Genomic DNA, 17,681 nt, shown 5'->3' with positions numbered 1-17,681 from the left:
TCTTTGAATCCCTGGACCTTAGCTTGGGAACACATGTGTGCCACTTAAATATAACATTTATTACTGCTACGCTGACACATATTTATATTATATTTGTATTTTTCATAAACCTATAGTGTCAGCGAAAAAATGTGAATTTTGTTTAAATACTTTTTTACGGCCAGTTTACATTCTGTATTACGGTAAAACATGGGCGCTACATCTCAGAGTTACCAGTGAAGCTAGTTTGGATAGCTCAGTGCTTTTTTGGTGAGTGTGAATTCTTGTAAACTCTATATTAAATGTGCCGTGTATACTGACTGTCACTGAAGTCAGTTAAACAACCCGTTTCCACCACATGATCTGGAGTACGGTAATGATAGCGTTATCTGTCAGCTAGAACCGGTCTCGTGCTAGCTACCCACGAGGATACCAATCATGCATTACTTTAGTTTACAGGCTAGCAGCGAGCTAACTATAAAACAAAACCTCACTTAAAAATTGTATTAAGACAACGTGACATAGAGCCTATCGATAGATACGGTCGCTTCATACATCAAATCTTAATATATTTTACTCGTTAGAGTGTAATGTTAAATTCGGAATATATCCAAGCCAATATAAACTCTACTGAACATAACATTTAGACCGTGATTATTTTTATGCATGTTACTCCCAAACTTTCATAGTTAAAATAGCTCCATTACATTTTAAAGCAGTATCTTATTTAATTTTAGCAAATATCTAGCAAACATGCCTCCAGCTAGATAAGAGTTATGCCGAACATGATTCCAGAACATTATAATAATTGAAATGGTTTAATCGGTGTTAGGAATTACGCATACGTTTGTCAACAGGTAAAATCTTTTAAAATGTTAGATTTTCAAATGAGGTTTGGTATGAAAATCTTTCGAAACTAGAGAAGACGGGAGGAGCGGTTTACAAGCTGATATTACGCTAAGGTATGACCCATTTTGTTACTGTCTGCAGTAGGAAACGACTCGTTTTACACAAGCTATGTTTACAGTTGTCACTGTCAGTGTGGCACATGTGGGTTGCTGCTGGTGGAGACATGCTAAACTACAACAACATTTAATAGAGTCAACCACAAGGTGGCATGCTATAGTTGGTTGGACCATCATTCAGTCTTGCAGACTACTGTAAAGTGCAATCCTATACATTATAACCAAAGCTTGAGATTCTTCTTGTCATTGATGCTACAGGTCTGTTTTACATCAGCATTCATAATGATAACTCCTGCGTTTGACCTGAGCCAAGATCCAGAGTTCCTGATCCTCAGCCTCCGAGTGCCCTACACCCGAACTTCAGAGTTTGATCTTTACATAGATGGAACAGATTTCAAGTTCTATGCCAAGCCTTACTTTCTCAGGTGAGTTAGCAAATACACATAAACTGATGCAACTCTGTGAAAACTGTGTACCTCTGAAATCTAGCTTGGATGAAAGAGGCTGTGATGAAAGCAGTGAATGCATTGACTTGTCAAGTAACACCATCTGTCTTGTCGGTGAATATGCAAGTTTTTTGTGATCATGGTATTGGTTTCAACATCAACAGGAAATTGACATCATCAAACAGATAGGGTCTATGTTACTGGTGAGTGTTACCATCTGGGTGTCTGTGTTATTTTCAGATTATCACTTCCTGGAAGAATAGTGGAGGATGGGAGAGAAAAGGCCAAATTTGACATTGATAAAGGTAGGTCACATAATAATATGGTGCTAACTAAGGCTACTACAAACTATTATTTTCATTATTAACTAATGTGCTAGCTGTTTTCACGATTAAACGCGGTGCCCAAATTCCTTCCTATGAAGGGCTGCTGTCATTTGAAATTGCATTACATTAAAGAAGAAAAAACAGTGTAAATCTAAAATAAAATTTCAAAATAATTAAAATCCTAGTCTTTAATCTGTTTACCAGTAATTTGATAAATTTGCAGAGATGATTATTAATAACAGAAAACAACCATACGCTTCTTTTTGAAAGCATAAACATATTTGAATTGTTTTGGTTTGTAGTGTTGGCAAAAATTATGTTCTTTCAAAACAGCAATTCTGTTTGCAAATGAGACAAGCTGCTGTGGAATTTATTTCTGTAAAAGCCAAGTTTTTGCCAAGTTTTTCTAAATGATTGTCTTGATGATCAGTGTGCCACTGGCTTGTTCGCTCCGTCTTGACTGGCTGATCTAAAGCCACAGTAATGTAAGATACACCCACAGCACGTGAGGGAGGGTGAGATGCAGCAATGTCTCCATAGATAACTCATATTTAATTTATTAGGGAAGCTTAACAGCACTGTGCTACATTGCTGCAAAACTCTGATCATGTTCTTTTTAGCTGCACAAAATTTACATTTCTCACTTTAAAATAGGAGGAGAATAAGCACAAGCTTGTCAAATCTGTGGTGGGTCAGAACAAAGGGAGTATGGGCCAAACGTGGCTCGTGGGCCCCACATTGTGCAGCTTTGGTTTAATCTATAAAAAGTAAAAAAAACTATGAAAAATGCCCATAAATTTTCTCAGATTCCAAAATGATGTCTTCAGCTTGCTACTTCTGTCCAACTAACAGTCCCAAACCCCCAAACTCCCCAGTTACTATTATAAATGACAAAAAAAAGCAGAAAAAAATCTCACATATAAAAAGGCACAAATCCTTAAAACCAGAAAATGTTTGACCTTTTTGCTTGTAGAATGACTGAAATGATTTACCGACTATCAAAATAGTTGTTGATTAGTTTTCTTTTAATCAACTAATCGTTGCAGCTCTGATGGTAACACATGCAATGGCAGTAAAACAGCGTGACTGTCTTATTAGTTGTGTGGTGACGTTGCATAACAAAATGACTGCAGATGCTGTTCAGTAGGATTACAACTGCTGCATTAAATGGAGAGCAATATTTGCATTACTGAGACTTCTCAGGTTGCTGTGAAGTTCTTACTGTTTTCTAAAACGATTTTGTGACCGGATGTTTGTCACCCACTGCAAAAAGAATATCAGCTCTCTGTGAGCACTGAGCCAGAGGAGCACTGTTAGACGAGAGAAAACAAAAAAAACAGATGTTCTTTTGGAGGATCTGATATCTTCCACCCATTTTATTTCTTTTGTATTTTTGTGTCAGCACATAAAAAACAAAAACAAGTAAAAGCATCTTTTTTTTCAGGAAGCCTTTGTAACAACAGTTGTTTTTTCCCTCCCGTGTTAGCCAGAATGTGCTGACCTTTCTTTCAACAAGGGAAAAACACTTTTCCAGTATCTTTTCTTTCTAAGTGGTACAAATGCTTTCTCAACATATTGAGCTACGTTTTATTCCCCTTTTTTCTGCTTTATCAAACTATACATTTTCTCAATTCAAGTTTCTCTCTTTCATTTCAAACATACTGCACGCAGACTTGACAGAAACAAAACAAAACTTAACAAAACCATCTTGGTAAGTCTTGATTTCAGCATTTGGCCATAGCTATTTTGTGTCTTTGAAACAGAGGTGAGCATAACTGGAGGAGAGGGTGGAGCTGTGGAGAAGCAACACCTCTAGTGACACCTTGCAGACGGCCTGTTGCTCAATCCAACCCATGCTCAACTTTATTCTTTAATAAAATGTAAACAGTGAGTTATATAAAAATTCAGTCCCTGTACAGTTGTCATGAACGAGGACATTAGCTATAGACACCAAAAACAGTTTTTTGTATCAGGCTGTAAACATGTTTATTTCTGCTGTAAAGTTGGGCATTTTAACATGGAAGTCTGTATTACACATCTACTCTTACTGTCTTATTCTCTTGCTGATTTCAGGCTGTATAAGAGCAGCTTCTGCCATGTTACCAGAGGCATACTGCAGTGTTTCTCACAGAACAAGTGTGTGTGTGTGTGGTGGAAGCATGGATGTATTAAGAAAATCTGAATACAGCCATGGAGGTGGGGCCCCATTCATTCCTATGAGAGCTGCTCATTGGCGCATGAAGTAAAAAAAGCTCTTTTCCGAGTTTAGAATACCCGGATCTACAGGCCTAGAGGCTTGCGCACTAGTGACTGAAGGTGGCCAAGCGTGGCCGAGTGTGCTCGCAGGTAACTTCTGCCAGTGGAGCGACTGACTTCCGGTTTAGTAGCTTTAAAGTTGGTCTAAAAAAATAAATCTTGCAGCTCTTTTAGACTTTCCAAATGTTATTTAACTGGATGGCTTAAATCAAGATAGTTATATTAGTCGTTTCTTGGAGGTTTTGACGCTCACAAAAAATTACCCACTGACTTACAGACATCTTGATCCCAGTGGAAGTCTATCGAAAAAAGTCTGTCTGGGGCCTTGGGCATCACATGACGGACCTGCACAGTGTAATTCCACATTTGGCCACTTTGTGAAATTTGTCTGGCGCACTTCCTGGGGACTTGGATGGAAGCATTAAGGGTAGGGGGACAATGCGCGTGCCCCTCTGTATCATTCTGTGTCCCATCTTTTCTTCCTCCACAGCAGTTTGTGACTCACGGGGTGGGGGGTGGGGTGGTAATTGATCTGTCGATCAGTCCACAGCTGATCAGATCAGATTGATGGACAAGAGGAGCAGCTGCTGCGTATGAAGGCAAACGATTAGACGCAGCAGAATGAACGGTTTAACTTTTAATGCGCCTGATGTTCTGCTGCTTCATCTGTGCCCGGAGTGTGCTCTGCACTCCAGAGTGCGTGGTAACGAATCACCCAAACAGTATTTATATATCAACAGCACCCTTCGTGAACGGTCCAGCTCCAAAAATAGAAAATCAATTTGTGGTGGCACACGTTTTATTCGTGGCAGGCTGCCACAAATAAATGAAACCATGTGGGAAACCATGTACTGTTGCGAAGAGTAACATTCCAGCTTTATTTATGACAACAACACACTGCTGGCTGTAAATTAATTGTATCATTTGAGTTTGAAACTTTAGACATCCTGGTCCTTAAAAAAGCATAGCTTTTTTTAATGTTATTGTTGACCAGTCCTTGCCTGAAACATGGTTGTAATTGCAGACAGTGATTGATCCTCGGGGCGTCTTTAGTTTGTACTTGAGTCAATCAGCCAGGGTAAATTAACCCACTGATCATGTTTTATTTCATCCCATTTAAAGGGCCACTGGAGCCATCTCTAATGTCATAATGATTACAGCCTGCAGGCTGCCTGCAGTATCTCTATCACAGTGACAGGGAGCTCATGTAGGATTTTACTAAGACATATAACCAGCAAATGACACGTTACAATGAGTATAAGGCCTGTCTATACACTACTGTCTGTCAGCGTGATCTGTCTTTGATTTCTGTGGCACGTAATCAGTTCTAATGAAGTTGTCTTTATGGGGACATCTGCCTTATGGACTCTGACACCTCGTTGCCCGTCTGTCACCATGGCCCCGGTTAACTCACTGTGTCTAAATAAGCCTGTAACATCTGCTAATAAAGCCCCGCTAATGAGTGTCCTTGTTTAGACTTATAATGAGCAATCATTAAGATCCCTCTCTCAGGCTCTCCATTCTGCAAGGCCTGCAACTCGAGCAATTAGTCAGCTCTCATCGTAAAGCACATCTAAGCTTTAACAACTGGGTACATTGAAATTTTATGAGGGCTTTTTGGGCGAGCGACAGATTATCACTGTGGTGTGGCCGAATCAGTTGAATTCATCCATCATGTATTGGCTGTTTAATTTTAATAACAGTTTGTAAAGGAAGTACTTAATTTTGAAGTGTTGCATGCACATGTGGCCAAATTGAATGGCTAATGTTTGTTATAAAGAGATACTTTCAAATTAAAATATAGGACTGTAAAACAAGTGATCAAAGTTTATTCTTTCTTTAGGATTCAAAAATAAGTGGTTTGTAATCAGTTGTTGACTTTGAGACGAAAAAAGATTGTTTTATTAGTTTCTGGTTACAGAATAGCACTCAGTTTTTAAACTTTTAAAGTTACAAAAATCAAAGATTTGAGACACTGCAATCAGACAGTTTTTGGTACTGTTAAAGTGGGGGTAGGCAATTTAAGTTTAGCATCATTGTTGAAATACAAAAACATAATAAACTTAAAGCATATTGTAATTCCAGTGGTCTGAGAAAACACTTGACTTCTGCACCTCCACCTGGCCCTGTGTTCAGGCCATGTAACTTTTTTAACCAAATTATTTTTTAAATAACTGACTGTATCCTGACAGCAGTACATGAGGCAGATCATGTCAGTCATGTCAATCACTGCTTGTAAACTGTGGTCAGACTGTTAAACTATGCAGCATTGTCCAAACACAGATCAAGCTTCTGTTACTGCATTTTCTATTTCTCGCATCAAAAGTTTATCATTTTTTTAAAGATTATGTTTGAGCTTTTTGCCTTTATTTGACAGCTTAAGCATGAAACGGGGAGAGAAAGGGGATGACATGTGGCAAAGGGCCGAGGCCAGAATCGAACCGCCGCTGTGGCAAGGACATAGCCTCTGTACATGGAGCGTTCGCCCTACCAACTGATCACCCTTGTGTAAAAAGTTTTTAGAAATTTTACGCTTGACCTGAAAAATGAAAATGTTTGTGACATTGTCATAATGTCAGCAACTGTCAAGTGAAAATTAAACACCGATCATCAACTTTTTTATTTTATAGCTAAACAGTACACTAAAATAGATTTCTAAAAACATGTCAGGAGAGAAATGGGAAATACAGTAACATAATCTTGATTCATAAATAAATCAATTCAATAATAAATTCATTAATCAGCTCTACCTGGTCTGACAGTGTGACCACAGTGACTAACATGATTGACACCTGCGTAAGAGACTCCATCCCTCTGATTGGTTGTTTTTGTGAGTCTTGCAAATGCTAGGAGCACTAGGAGAAGGCAGAAGAACTTGATTGTTTTCATAGATTTCCTGCTGCTTGTACTACTGTCAGGATATAGTGACAGTTGTGCAAAAAAATAACTTCATCATAGTTGATTAAAAAAAATATTAGATATTATTATAGTTATTTAATTTGTTAATTGTTGTCAGTATTATAAACATACAGCCCGTTAGATAACAGATGTCTGAATAATGTGAAGTGATTTAAAAAGGAGCTCATGATTAAAATCCATCCCTCGCCTTATGCTCTATTCCACCAGGTCTCGTCACATTGTGGGTCCCCAAGGAAACAGCTGGAGAGCACTTTGAGGGACTTCAGATGCTGACGAGTCTCCTCGCCCCAAAAGGCTCCCGATCAGCCAAACCACTGATAGAGGACTTGAGCACAGGTAAGTCAAATCTATACAGCAGTGTAACTAAATTAATAATGAAGCTAGAAATATTCATGACTTCTTCTCAAGGATGCAGTGAAGATGCAGGAGATGATGAAGATGAGGAAGAATTTAACTGGGAGGTTGAGCAGGAGGTGTATAAGGAGAGCTCTGAGGAGGAGCTGAGCACCCTGCAGAAATACGGCTTCGGCAATCAGAGGTCTGGAGTGTTTGCAAGATTACAGGTGAGGTTATCGATGAGGATTATTTTATCATCTATGAAATCCTTGTGTCCTTTCTGAATATGATCAAAGTTGCTAAAAAGAATCATGCAAATAACGTGAGGATGACACTGCAAGGCTTAATACATCGGGACTCCTCTGACAGGAGGAACTGAGTGATGTGATTGATGTCAAGAACCCAGAGGGAACTTCAGCAGCGGAGAGGAGGCGAGCACGACTGGACGCAGAGGCATCTGCTTTTTCCCCCGACCATTACCTGTGAGTTTAGCAGAGTATAAACCTCTGACACCTTAAAACATTGCTTTTTCTCCTGTGCTGTCCGCCAACGTTTACGTATCATTACAGGGCAGATTTGTTTGAGGATGATGAGATCAAGCAGCTGTTGAAATTTAGACCATGGTGGGCAAAACTGAGTCCTTCTACAGAGCAAGAGGGAGAAGCAGGTAAGGGCAAGTTTATTTATCCATAATTTAAAAAAAAAAAAAAAAATAGCAAAAAAGTATAAGAAATTTACCAGAAAATAAGTAGAAAAAAAGAATAAATAATGATAATAAAAATAACAAAAACAATATATATATATATATATATATATATATATATATATATATATTATTAAAAACAAAATTACTCAGCGCTCAGAAAAATATTAGAATTCTTTAACATACTTTTAAATATGTAATTATGATAATTAGCTATAATTATAGATTTTCCCAAGTTCTTTTCCTTATTTCCCTAGACATTTTCCCCTAGCGTTTTAAAAATAATTTTTTGAATCTTCTGATGTCTTGCAATTTGTGGAACATTTCTTACCAAATTGCTCATTGCCTTTTTGTCCCACATTTTTGAAAGAAGTTGCACCAATGTTAAAGGGCAACACTTTTGAAAGGTGTTTGAAGAGCAGCACAAGAAAAGTGATGCTGCTCCAGGTTTCTAAATCATGTTTCTATGTTGAGTTAGCTGCATTCAATTTGTTTTTTAAATGAAACCTTTCCAGTGAAAAAATTCTAAACAAAAAACACCAAAAAAAGAAAAATAAGACAAAGATGCAGTTTAAAAATATAAATATATATTGTGTTGGCAGTGTGATACACTGAAGATGTGAATTTATAAAGCCGTTAAACTATCAAAGTAGTGACGGAAGGCTACCAGAAGGTGGCGTAAAGTTGCAAACATTGAGAGGGCAATCATGCATCGTTTGATGATATTGTAGGACCAAATTAAGATACTTTTGTTTACCATTTTTACAAGTAGTACTATTCCAAAACATCCAGTTGTAGTATTGTTACTTGAAATAGTTGAAATGAGTTCTTAACGGGAATCTGTTGGCTGGGATTTTCTGCCTGCGAGGCATTCACATTGTTCTCTGACAATATATTAATCCCCAAAGGACACGTGAGTTTTTTTCACTGGCCTTTTCGAGGAGGAAGGTCACCGAGAAAGCAGCAGAGCTGCGCTGCCTGCCAGAGTGCCTCAGGGCTCCTCAACAGGAAAAACACTTCCCATTATGAGGGATTGAACTTGGACCTTCCCTAATCACTGCATCTCTCTGCTGCATGCTGACCAGTTTTAACATCTGCTGAATGTGACAACACCCCCAAAAAATGTTTTCTTCTTTTTTGCATCTTTAATGTCTTTCTTTCTTTTTTTTTTTAATTCAGGTTTTCTTTTTGTAATCAGTTCCGATCCATTTCAAATCAACGGCTCATTTACTCAGATTGAGACGCGCCGCTTGTTGGCTGGAGCCTCCCTGCTTCATTTCAGCCTCTGGCATAGGAGCGATGGCTCGCGAAGCCTCGGCACTGCGAGACACTATTTAATTGTGCCATTCGACTCCTCTAACAGCCTGCTAATTCCAGCACTTCCACTGTTTAAGCAGGCGCGTGGCTCACAGCCACAGCTTATGTGTAGTGCATGGGTGTCGTACTCTCAAGAGAGGATTTAGATTAAACAGATAGCATTATCGCAGGAGGGAGTGCTGCCGGTTGCGGTTCTCCACCAGCGCGAAGGGCCCGGTTGCTGATGAGCAGCCATCAGTCAGCAGTGCAAAGGCCATTAGCCGCAGCCTGAAGTTTAGCCTCCGATGAACATTACGGCTCTCCGCGGCCCCGACGGCTCCCTCGCCTCATTCTGCATTCTAAGACAGAGTGCCTCAGTCGGGAGCCCAGGCGTAGATAAATGGGCCAAATGAAACTTAATGGCTTGATTGACAGGTCGAATAGCATTAGCCTCAGCTGAGTGTGAAGAATGGCGTCGGTCAGGAGATTTAAACGGCTTGCCAGCAAATCTGGAAAGCATGCTCATGATTTTTTAACTGTTTGTCGTATATTTGAAATGGCGGCTACAACTCCAACATGTGCGTCTTTAGACTTTTTCCACCACCCCCCCTCACTTCTGCTAAGTCTGATATATATGTCACCTGACAGATGGATGTGGACACAAGTGCTAATGAAGTAGAAACTGGCCCCTCCGTGCTCTCCAGTGTCAGGGCCAGCACACTGACAGGCCACAGCTGTCCACTGGAGGCCTGTATTCACACACCGCTCCACGCTAAGTGATCCTGACAGCTCAGTGTCTCTCTACCTGCTGCACTTTGTTAAAGCTAGGTTTAGATATCTGACCTTTGACTGAGTTAGATAGTTCTACCAGACAAAGGTTACAGTTTGAGCAGACTGACTCATTAAAGCTGTAGTTGGTAACTTTAATAAAAAAATGTGTTTTCTTTCTTTGCCGAAACTGTCAATACACCCACACAGTGGTAAGAGACAGAATTGAATTTGAAGTCATCAGCACACAAGATATGATAAAAACAAGTAGATAATGGGGCTCCTGGTGGCTCAGTTGGTAGGGTGGGTGCTCCTTGTGCAGAGGCTATGTCCTTGCTGCAGCGGCTGTGGGTTCAATTTCAGCCTTGGCCCTTTTCTGCATGTCATCCTCTCTCTCTCGCCACCTTTCACACTTGAGCTGTCCTGTCTGAATAAAGGCAAAAAAGCCCCCCCAAATTAAAAAAAAAAAAAAAAGTAAATAATAACAAACACTGCAAAAAATTGTGCAAGAGAGGTTAATAAATCAAAGGGACTTATAGTGACAAACGATATCTTAAACAAGACTTGTGTTCCTCCTCCTTGTAGTGCTTCTAATGGCATTTCCCTTAGAATCCCCTGCAACTCTAGCTGTTTTCTTTGGGACCCGAAGAGTGACCAAACCTGTTTAGATTGAGCATAACGCAAGGGATGTTTTTTAACCTTTACAGAGCTCTTTTTTAATAACATTACTTCACATAATTCAGATATCTGCTATTTTATAGGCTGTATATTTCTATTACTGACAAAAATTAACCAATTAAATAACCCAAAGTAAATCAACCACAGCTGTGATTTTGATGCACAATTATTCCTTTATCATTTATCAAATGTCATTTAAAGCTACAGTAGGTTGCTTTTTGGCATATATACCAAAAAGTTATTTTACATATCTGTCACATGTCCTGACAGTGGTGCATGAGGCAGGTAATTTTTGAAAATAATCATGTGCACTGTTTAGCTGTAAAAAGAGAAAGTTTCCTTCAGTCAGCGATGCATTGCTTAATTTTGGCTTGATTGTGTCCAATATCACGGCAGGGTCAAAAACTCAAAAATATGTTTCTGAAAACATTTTAGGGGAGAAACAGACATTGCAGTAACAAAATCTTGATTCAGATTTGATCAGCACTGCCTAGTTTGACAGTTTAATCGCAGTGCACCAGACATGATTGACAGTTGCTTTAGAGACTTTTCGGCTCTAATTGGTTGATATCCTTCAGCCGTGGTGAATTCTAACAAATGCCATCAGAATCACTTTGAGAAAGCAGAGGAACATGATTTTTTTTTTTTTTGCAGACTATGTGTCTCATGTACTACAGTGTGGATTAGGGTTCTACCCAACTCAGAATTATGCTAGTCGAATCGAATTTGGCAGTTCAATACGAATATTCAGTGACTTTCAGGGGGGAGCCCTAGTGTGGATATCGTGACAGTTTCTGCAAATATGACAATTTATTTTCATAAGAGTTACCTACTGTGGCTTTAAATGTCCCTTTGATTTGATAATTGCCACAATCACAGTGTGTGCTTGCACAAAATTACCAATATAAGCCATCAAAGGTCAACATGTTGACCTCTTGCATTTGTGCAATTCTGGAAGTGTTTTCCAGCCCTCAGCAGTATTTTGACAAAGCATATTTACTCCTTGCCATCAGGCCATCTGGACCTGTAGAGAGCAGTGAAGAGCCAGGCTGCCTGTCCAACTGGAGGAATTAGGTCAGAAATTAATTTGCAATCAGCAGAAGCCCTCATACACTGCCCGCTAATGCCCATTAGAAGGGATTGGCTCCAGAGAGGAGATGAATGGATGTGGTGTCGGGGAAATCAATCAGGTCCGCTCACCTCACCTTGCTGGTTTGGCTGCGGGATTAATAGATGATATATCGGCATAAACGAGGCTGCTGGGTCCAACTTGCAAGAGGCTTAGCGCTCTGTTGCTATTCAGATTTCGCATGAAGTTATTGTGAATGTCTGTTTTTAATTGCAGTCGGGGTGTATTGTGCAACATCTTTCTTCAGAGCAGACGGCGCTTATATCCCCTGAAATCTCCAGGATTATTTTGTGTGAACGATGATCCACAAAAACACTTTTAAAAGCACTGCGTTATGTCAACATTTGTATTCTAGATACATCGTTGCTCTTATGTTATTCCTTAAGTGCCTGCGCATCCTGGAGATATGTTTGCATATCTGTTGCTCGCGACTCTGCAAGTCGGTGTGTTCAAATTTTCCTCGACGTGTGTGTTTCCGCAAGTGTTTGAAGGAGCGGTTGTGCAGATGTGGGTGCATGTGGGTCTTTGTGCCTGTCTGTGTGTGTTCTGCTCAGCCGCAGCTCTCTCCTGCTGCAGCTGCACCAGCAAGGGACTCAGGTAGCGCCTGCAGGGAGCTAAGAACTGACGTAATGCAACAGGAATCTCCTTCCCAGCAGAGCCAAGTTCCCACTGCAGCCAGAGAGATCATTGTGAAGCGCTGTGTGTGTGTGTGTGTGTGTGTGTGTGTGTGTGTGTGTGTGTCAAGTGTGCCTGTGTGAGTTTGTGTATTTGTATATGTGCTCTCTCCAATACACAGCAGTGCTTCTTGCACATCAGGAGCTCAGTGCAGGGACTCTCCTCTCCTCATGCAGAGAGAGGAATTGCTTTCAGCTGCTTTATAAGCTGCTGGGAGAAAGGGAAAAAAACTGAGTTACAGCATGTTCCTGCAGACATTCAGCGTGCGCCTCTCAATACTGAACGAGATAGCTTAAATGGGATTGAAGTCTGTTTGTGTCGCCCCATTAGGCTTGCCACAGATCCCCATTAAGCAGATGTCTCTCTCAAAAGGCAACAGTTAGTGAATTCGCGGAGAGCGGGGAAGCAGAGGTTTTGAGATATTTTCATATGATGGAACTTCATATTTCTGGCTGTTCAGCTGTCAAACGCGTCCAAATGGGATTGGATTCACTAATTTTCCTAATTGAATGAAGGCCGATTTGGCCTATTTTCCCTCTGCTCCTCATCAACCCCTGTCATGTTGCACCTCAACAAGGCACTTTGCCTCTAACTGCTCCACAATAGCAGTTCGTAAGCCAATGGCAGAAAACAGATTTTGCTGGTTTTAACATGTGAAACGGAGGTTGCTTCAAAATAAATACAACTTTTATAGTTAACTTGAAAACGATGTGCATCCACACTCGTACGTTGAAATGATGTTAGAAAAGGTTTAATTATTGTGTTAGTCTGATGAAAACTGGACTTTTAAATTGCATGTTAACATGTTGTTCTGACTGAAATTGAACTAAATCAAATTTCTCAAAATCGGACTAACACACCTAGATAATGCGGTTGTCATGTAAGCACCTCAGTGGAACTTCAACTGTACGAGGTAATCTGCGCCTGTGCCTAGTTGCCGCGCCAGCCTCCCTCTGTGTTTACGGATAGGGACTGTTTGGGAAGGGGTGCTGCAAAATGGGTTATGCTTATAAAAAAGAAATGTAAGCACTGAGGAGGGACTTGTGTTTTTTATTTTGGCTTAGGTGGGGGCCTTACATCATGAAAAGGTGGTGTTTTATATTTATTTTAAATAAAAAAGTGACACCTAGCCATCCGCCTCCTCTGTAAAATAAAGTACAGTCCCACAACATCGGCACGAAAGCTAATCAGTATACTGCTGTGGACAAAAGCAACAACACAACAGCTGATGGAGGCAGACCAGCAATTCCGCCGTTCAGTGGAGTAAAATTTTTCTCAAAGGAGTGGTGTTTTTGATATAACGGCTTTAGATCCCTGTTAGTATTGGCTGTTTTTTGACAAGATAAAGCTGTGAAAATATTTTAAATATCAAATTAAATCGATATTGATTTTTCAGGTGGCTTAAAACTAATCAGTCATGGCAGAGTTAGCTCAGCGCTGTTTGATTATATGTATGTGAGGCAGCAATTTTCTAAGTTCTTGTAAATAAACAGTAAAAATTGTGATTCGGTCTATATCATAGACTGCATAAATAAAATTGGTTTATTACGACTAGCTTAAAGGAGGCATATCTCCACCTGCCGTGGTGGAGTTGGGCATACTTACGTCACTAAATAGATTCTTCCCCAGTGCTTGTACACTGGGACAAGGACAGTAGTCCAATTAAAAGGCTAATTACGCTATGACTGTAGCTCAACTAAACTGTGCATGTAAAGTCACACATCATTCTAGTTTGGGAATGGAGCCTCCATCCCGCAAGTGTGATTTAGCATTTTTACACCTTTTGCCCTTAAACTTTGTTCACACTTATTCAAAATAATGTTTCAGTACACAGCTGGGCTGTAAGCTGCAGTTTCTGGATGAAAATCCCCCGCAGCTGGACCGTTGATCCTTTTGTATTACCATAATAATGGCATTTCAGGGTCAGGCTACGTCTTTGACACTGGCACAGTGGCGATAATGAGATTTGGAGTAGGTCTCTATCTAGTTCACTGCCCTCCTCCGTTTGTGATCACACAAACACACCCAGATAGATATGCACACACGCTGTGGATCGAGGCCTCCTGCAGATTTTGGTGAGTTCACAGGAAATACCAGATTCTCAGTCCAGAGCATTCAAGCCCACACCGTACGTCATTGTTTTCCCTGAACTATGAGGTTGGTGTTTTCAGCTTTTGGTGTGAAATCACTGGCTTATCATGGATTGAAGGCCAAAACTGAGAAAAAAATTATGCCTTTTCAAATATAACAAACTTAGTATGGACATGACCTTAAAGGTGTAGTCGATGACTTTTACAAAAATAACTTTTTCATATTTGCTAAAACTGTCAGTATATTCTTCTGACTATAATGCATGAGACAGAATATCTGTGGAAGAAATCATGTTTCTCTGCCTTCTTATAGTACATCGAATGGCATTTGCAAGAATCCTGACCAACAACCAATCAGAGCCAAGGAATCGCTAATGCAGTTGTCAATTATGTCAATCACTGCTCATGAACTGTGGTCAGATTGTTAAACGAGGCAGCGCTGATCAAATATGAATCAAGATCCTGTTCCTGCATTGCATATTTTTCACCTCAAATGTTTTCAGGAACATATTTTAGTGCACTGTTTAGCTGTAAAATGAGAAAGTGTGCTGCGGCTGGTGGGCATTGCTTTGTTTTGTCTTGACTGTTTATCAACATGGGTCACAAACACTCTCAATTTACGGCTAAACAGTACACTTAAATATTTTTGGGTGAGAAATAGGAAATGCAGTAACAGAATTGTGATTTATTTTTGATATATTTGTATTCAAGGTAGATTCTTGCAGATGCCATTAGAAAAACTAAGAAGAGGGGGAGCATGGTTTTTTTTTCATAACCTATCTGCCTTATATACTTGTGTCAGAATATAGTGACAAATGTGACAAAAAGTTATTTTCATAAAGGTTTCAAAATACAGCTTGACAGACATTGCATGCTAAACCCACTTGTTATTATGACAGCAGTACCATAATGAAACATTAAGCCTTTTATCTTAATACACAGTGGTTTGAGCAAGTCTCACGCTCCCTCTGTCATTACATCAAAAGCTCATATGTGTAAACTAAAGCAGTGTATACAGCTCCACTTCCCACACCCACTCATAGATTCTTGTGCAGTCCAGTGTCACAGTAAAAACTCATGATGACTTGAAATCAAACACTTAACTTGTAAAACCCTTTTCATGCAGCCGTGTTATTTACCGACGACGAGAAGGAGCAGCTGAGAAAATTCACCAACCGCTCATACCTGCTGGACAAGACGTCTCGTCACCAAGTGTGGCTCAGCCTGGTGGACATCCTGTTGGCTTATTCCTATGAAGCACGCTCCACAGAGGGCGAGCACAACGTAAGTGAACGAGTGTGTGTATGTGTGAAGAGGCAGCTCCTCATGAGCAGCACTTAGCCTTGGATGACAAAGCCCTCTATCCTCAAATCCTTTAGACCCCCTTCCATTTCATTCAGAGCCTTAAGAGATTACCAGCAGATCCGAGAGCTCAGCTCAGGCCTCTTTGTGTCACTCCTCGAAGGTAGCTGCAGAGAGGCAAGGTGAGCGCGGCTGATTTCATTGTTAAAGGCGTTTCACAGCATGTGTGAATGAAATACTAGTGATGTTTGATACAGCAGAATATTAAATTAAAGCCTGGCTATAAAAACCAAATCTATCATAATTTCCATACATATTGTAACACGGTGAGAGGTCTACAACAGGCTCTGTAGTTTATTACAAATTGTCTGCTTTTTACTGTGCTTTTATGTGCTTTTGTCCATGCCAATTTAACCCGTTAAAACCTGGATGGACAGTTTTTCTTGTGCTGTGTTTATACACCTCTCACGCGCTATTTAACCCTTGAAACATAATCAAATCGGTTTGATTTCTCTCTGAATCATGAGGGAAAAAGGCAACAAGAAAAATTGGCAAGAAATGTCCATCAAATTGCAAGAAATTAGTAAAAGGTTACAGGAAAATGACTGGAAATCTTTTAGGATTTTGGGGGGTAATTTTCTTGGTTGTTTTTGTTTTTTACTTTTCTTGGCTTATTGTCAGGTCTTTTTCTTCTTCTTTTTTTTCTAAACTAATATCCTGCTAATTTTTGGGCCATGTTTTATTAAGTTTTTCATTGCTCTCTAATCATTTTTTTGAAAAAAGAAATCACTTGTACTATATGTTGTTGTGGTATTTAATGTCTGTTATTGTTGAATTGATACGTGGTTCTCCTCTTCCCTGCAGGTAGAGTCACCGTGGAACATTAGAAAACTCAGCGGGACTCTGTGTTGGCTGGAGGTGAGTCAGATATTACACAAACAAATAAAAACAGCACAGGTAATAGTTTATTCTCACATATATATTTATATTTTATTTAATAAGCACCTAATTAAACCTTTTTTTTAAATGTGCCAAAGCGCTTGTCAAAGACTTGCCTTCCACACATCAAAGTGTGTTTACAAGTCATTTTGGAGCTGTTCATTTGGAGAGCTGTTGAAATATACAGTATATACTGATTGGTCTCGTAGCACAGAGTGTATTCTGGGCACAGATGGAACAGCAGAATGTCAGGCGCATTGAAAGTAAAACTTCACTGTTCATTGTGCTGGGTCTTAAAGTTTGCATTCACTCCCAGCAGCTTTTCCTTTCATCTGTCTGTCTGATCTGACCGGCTGCGAATTGGTTGACAGATCACTTATCCACCCCACGATTCACAAACTGCTGCTGAGGAAAAAAAGAACTCATGGAGAGCTCCGCCTGTGCTACATTCGTGGACCCACAAAAACCTCAGAATTTAGAGAGGCGACATAGAATGACACACACATTTAAAAGAAAAAAAGAAAGTTTGCTATCATCCCTCCCCTGTCATCAGCTTCCAGCACACATACACTCTCATTCTGTGTAAATCTCCGTCTTGAAGCTAGCAGCTCCAGGCTACATCAGTTGCTACTTGTATAACGCACCTGAATCTCTGACCAAACTGTCAACGATCAAGTTGCAGTGTGGGTAATGTAGCTGCCAGGTTTTGACAAGAAAGAAGTAAATGTGGAATAAAAAACACACAGAAATTGAATTTGACCTTTTTTTTTGCACAAATTGTCCATTGTGAGTATGACACCATCAGCATAGGAGTGTGATGCTAAATATGCAGAGACACTTTTTTCATTCATGCTGCTCTTGTAATTTTGCAGCT

The 17,681-nt window shown here is 39.9% G+C and overlaps 1 protein-coding gene across 1 annotated transcript in view; it reads left to right on the top strand.

The window, feature by feature from the left end:
• Window positions 1–182: 182 nt before the first annotated feature.
• shq1 (SHQ1, H/ACA ribonucleoprotein assembly factor) overlaps window positions 183–17,681 on the top strand; it is a 47,315-nt gene continuing 29,816 nt past the window's right edge. The window contains exons 1-9 of the mRNA XM_042494012.1: window positions 183–249; window positions 1,203–1,369; window positions 1,631–1,695; window positions 7,099–7,227; window positions 7,300–7,454; window positions 7,597–7,709; window positions 7,797–7,894; window positions 15,693–15,850; window positions 16,733–16,786. Coding sequence (XP_042349946.1) covers window positions 1,227–1,369; window positions 1,631–1,695; window positions 7,099–7,227; window positions 7,300–7,454; window positions 7,597–7,709; window positions 7,797–7,894; window positions 15,693–15,850; window positions 16,733–16,786 — 915 coding nt within the window. The 5' untranslated portion in view covers window positions 183–249; window positions 1,203–1,226. The remainder of the gene's footprint in view (window positions 250–1,202; window positions 1,370–1,630; window positions 1,696–7,098; window positions 7,228–7,299; window positions 7,455–7,596; window positions 7,710–7,796; window positions 7,895–15,692; window positions 15,851–16,732; window positions 16,787–17,681) is intronic.

Source organism: Plectropomus leopardus, chromosome 2 (genome assembly GCF_008729295.1).
Source record: "Plectropomus leopardus isolate mb chromosome 2, YSFRI_Pleo_2.0, whole genome shotgun sequence".
Lineage (NCBI taxonomy): Eukaryota > Metazoa > Chordata > Actinopteri > Perciformes > Serranidae > Plectropomus > Plectropomus leopardus.
Note: the sequence above shows the minus strand (reverse complement) of the source record. Positions and strands in the feature narration are given on the sequence as shown.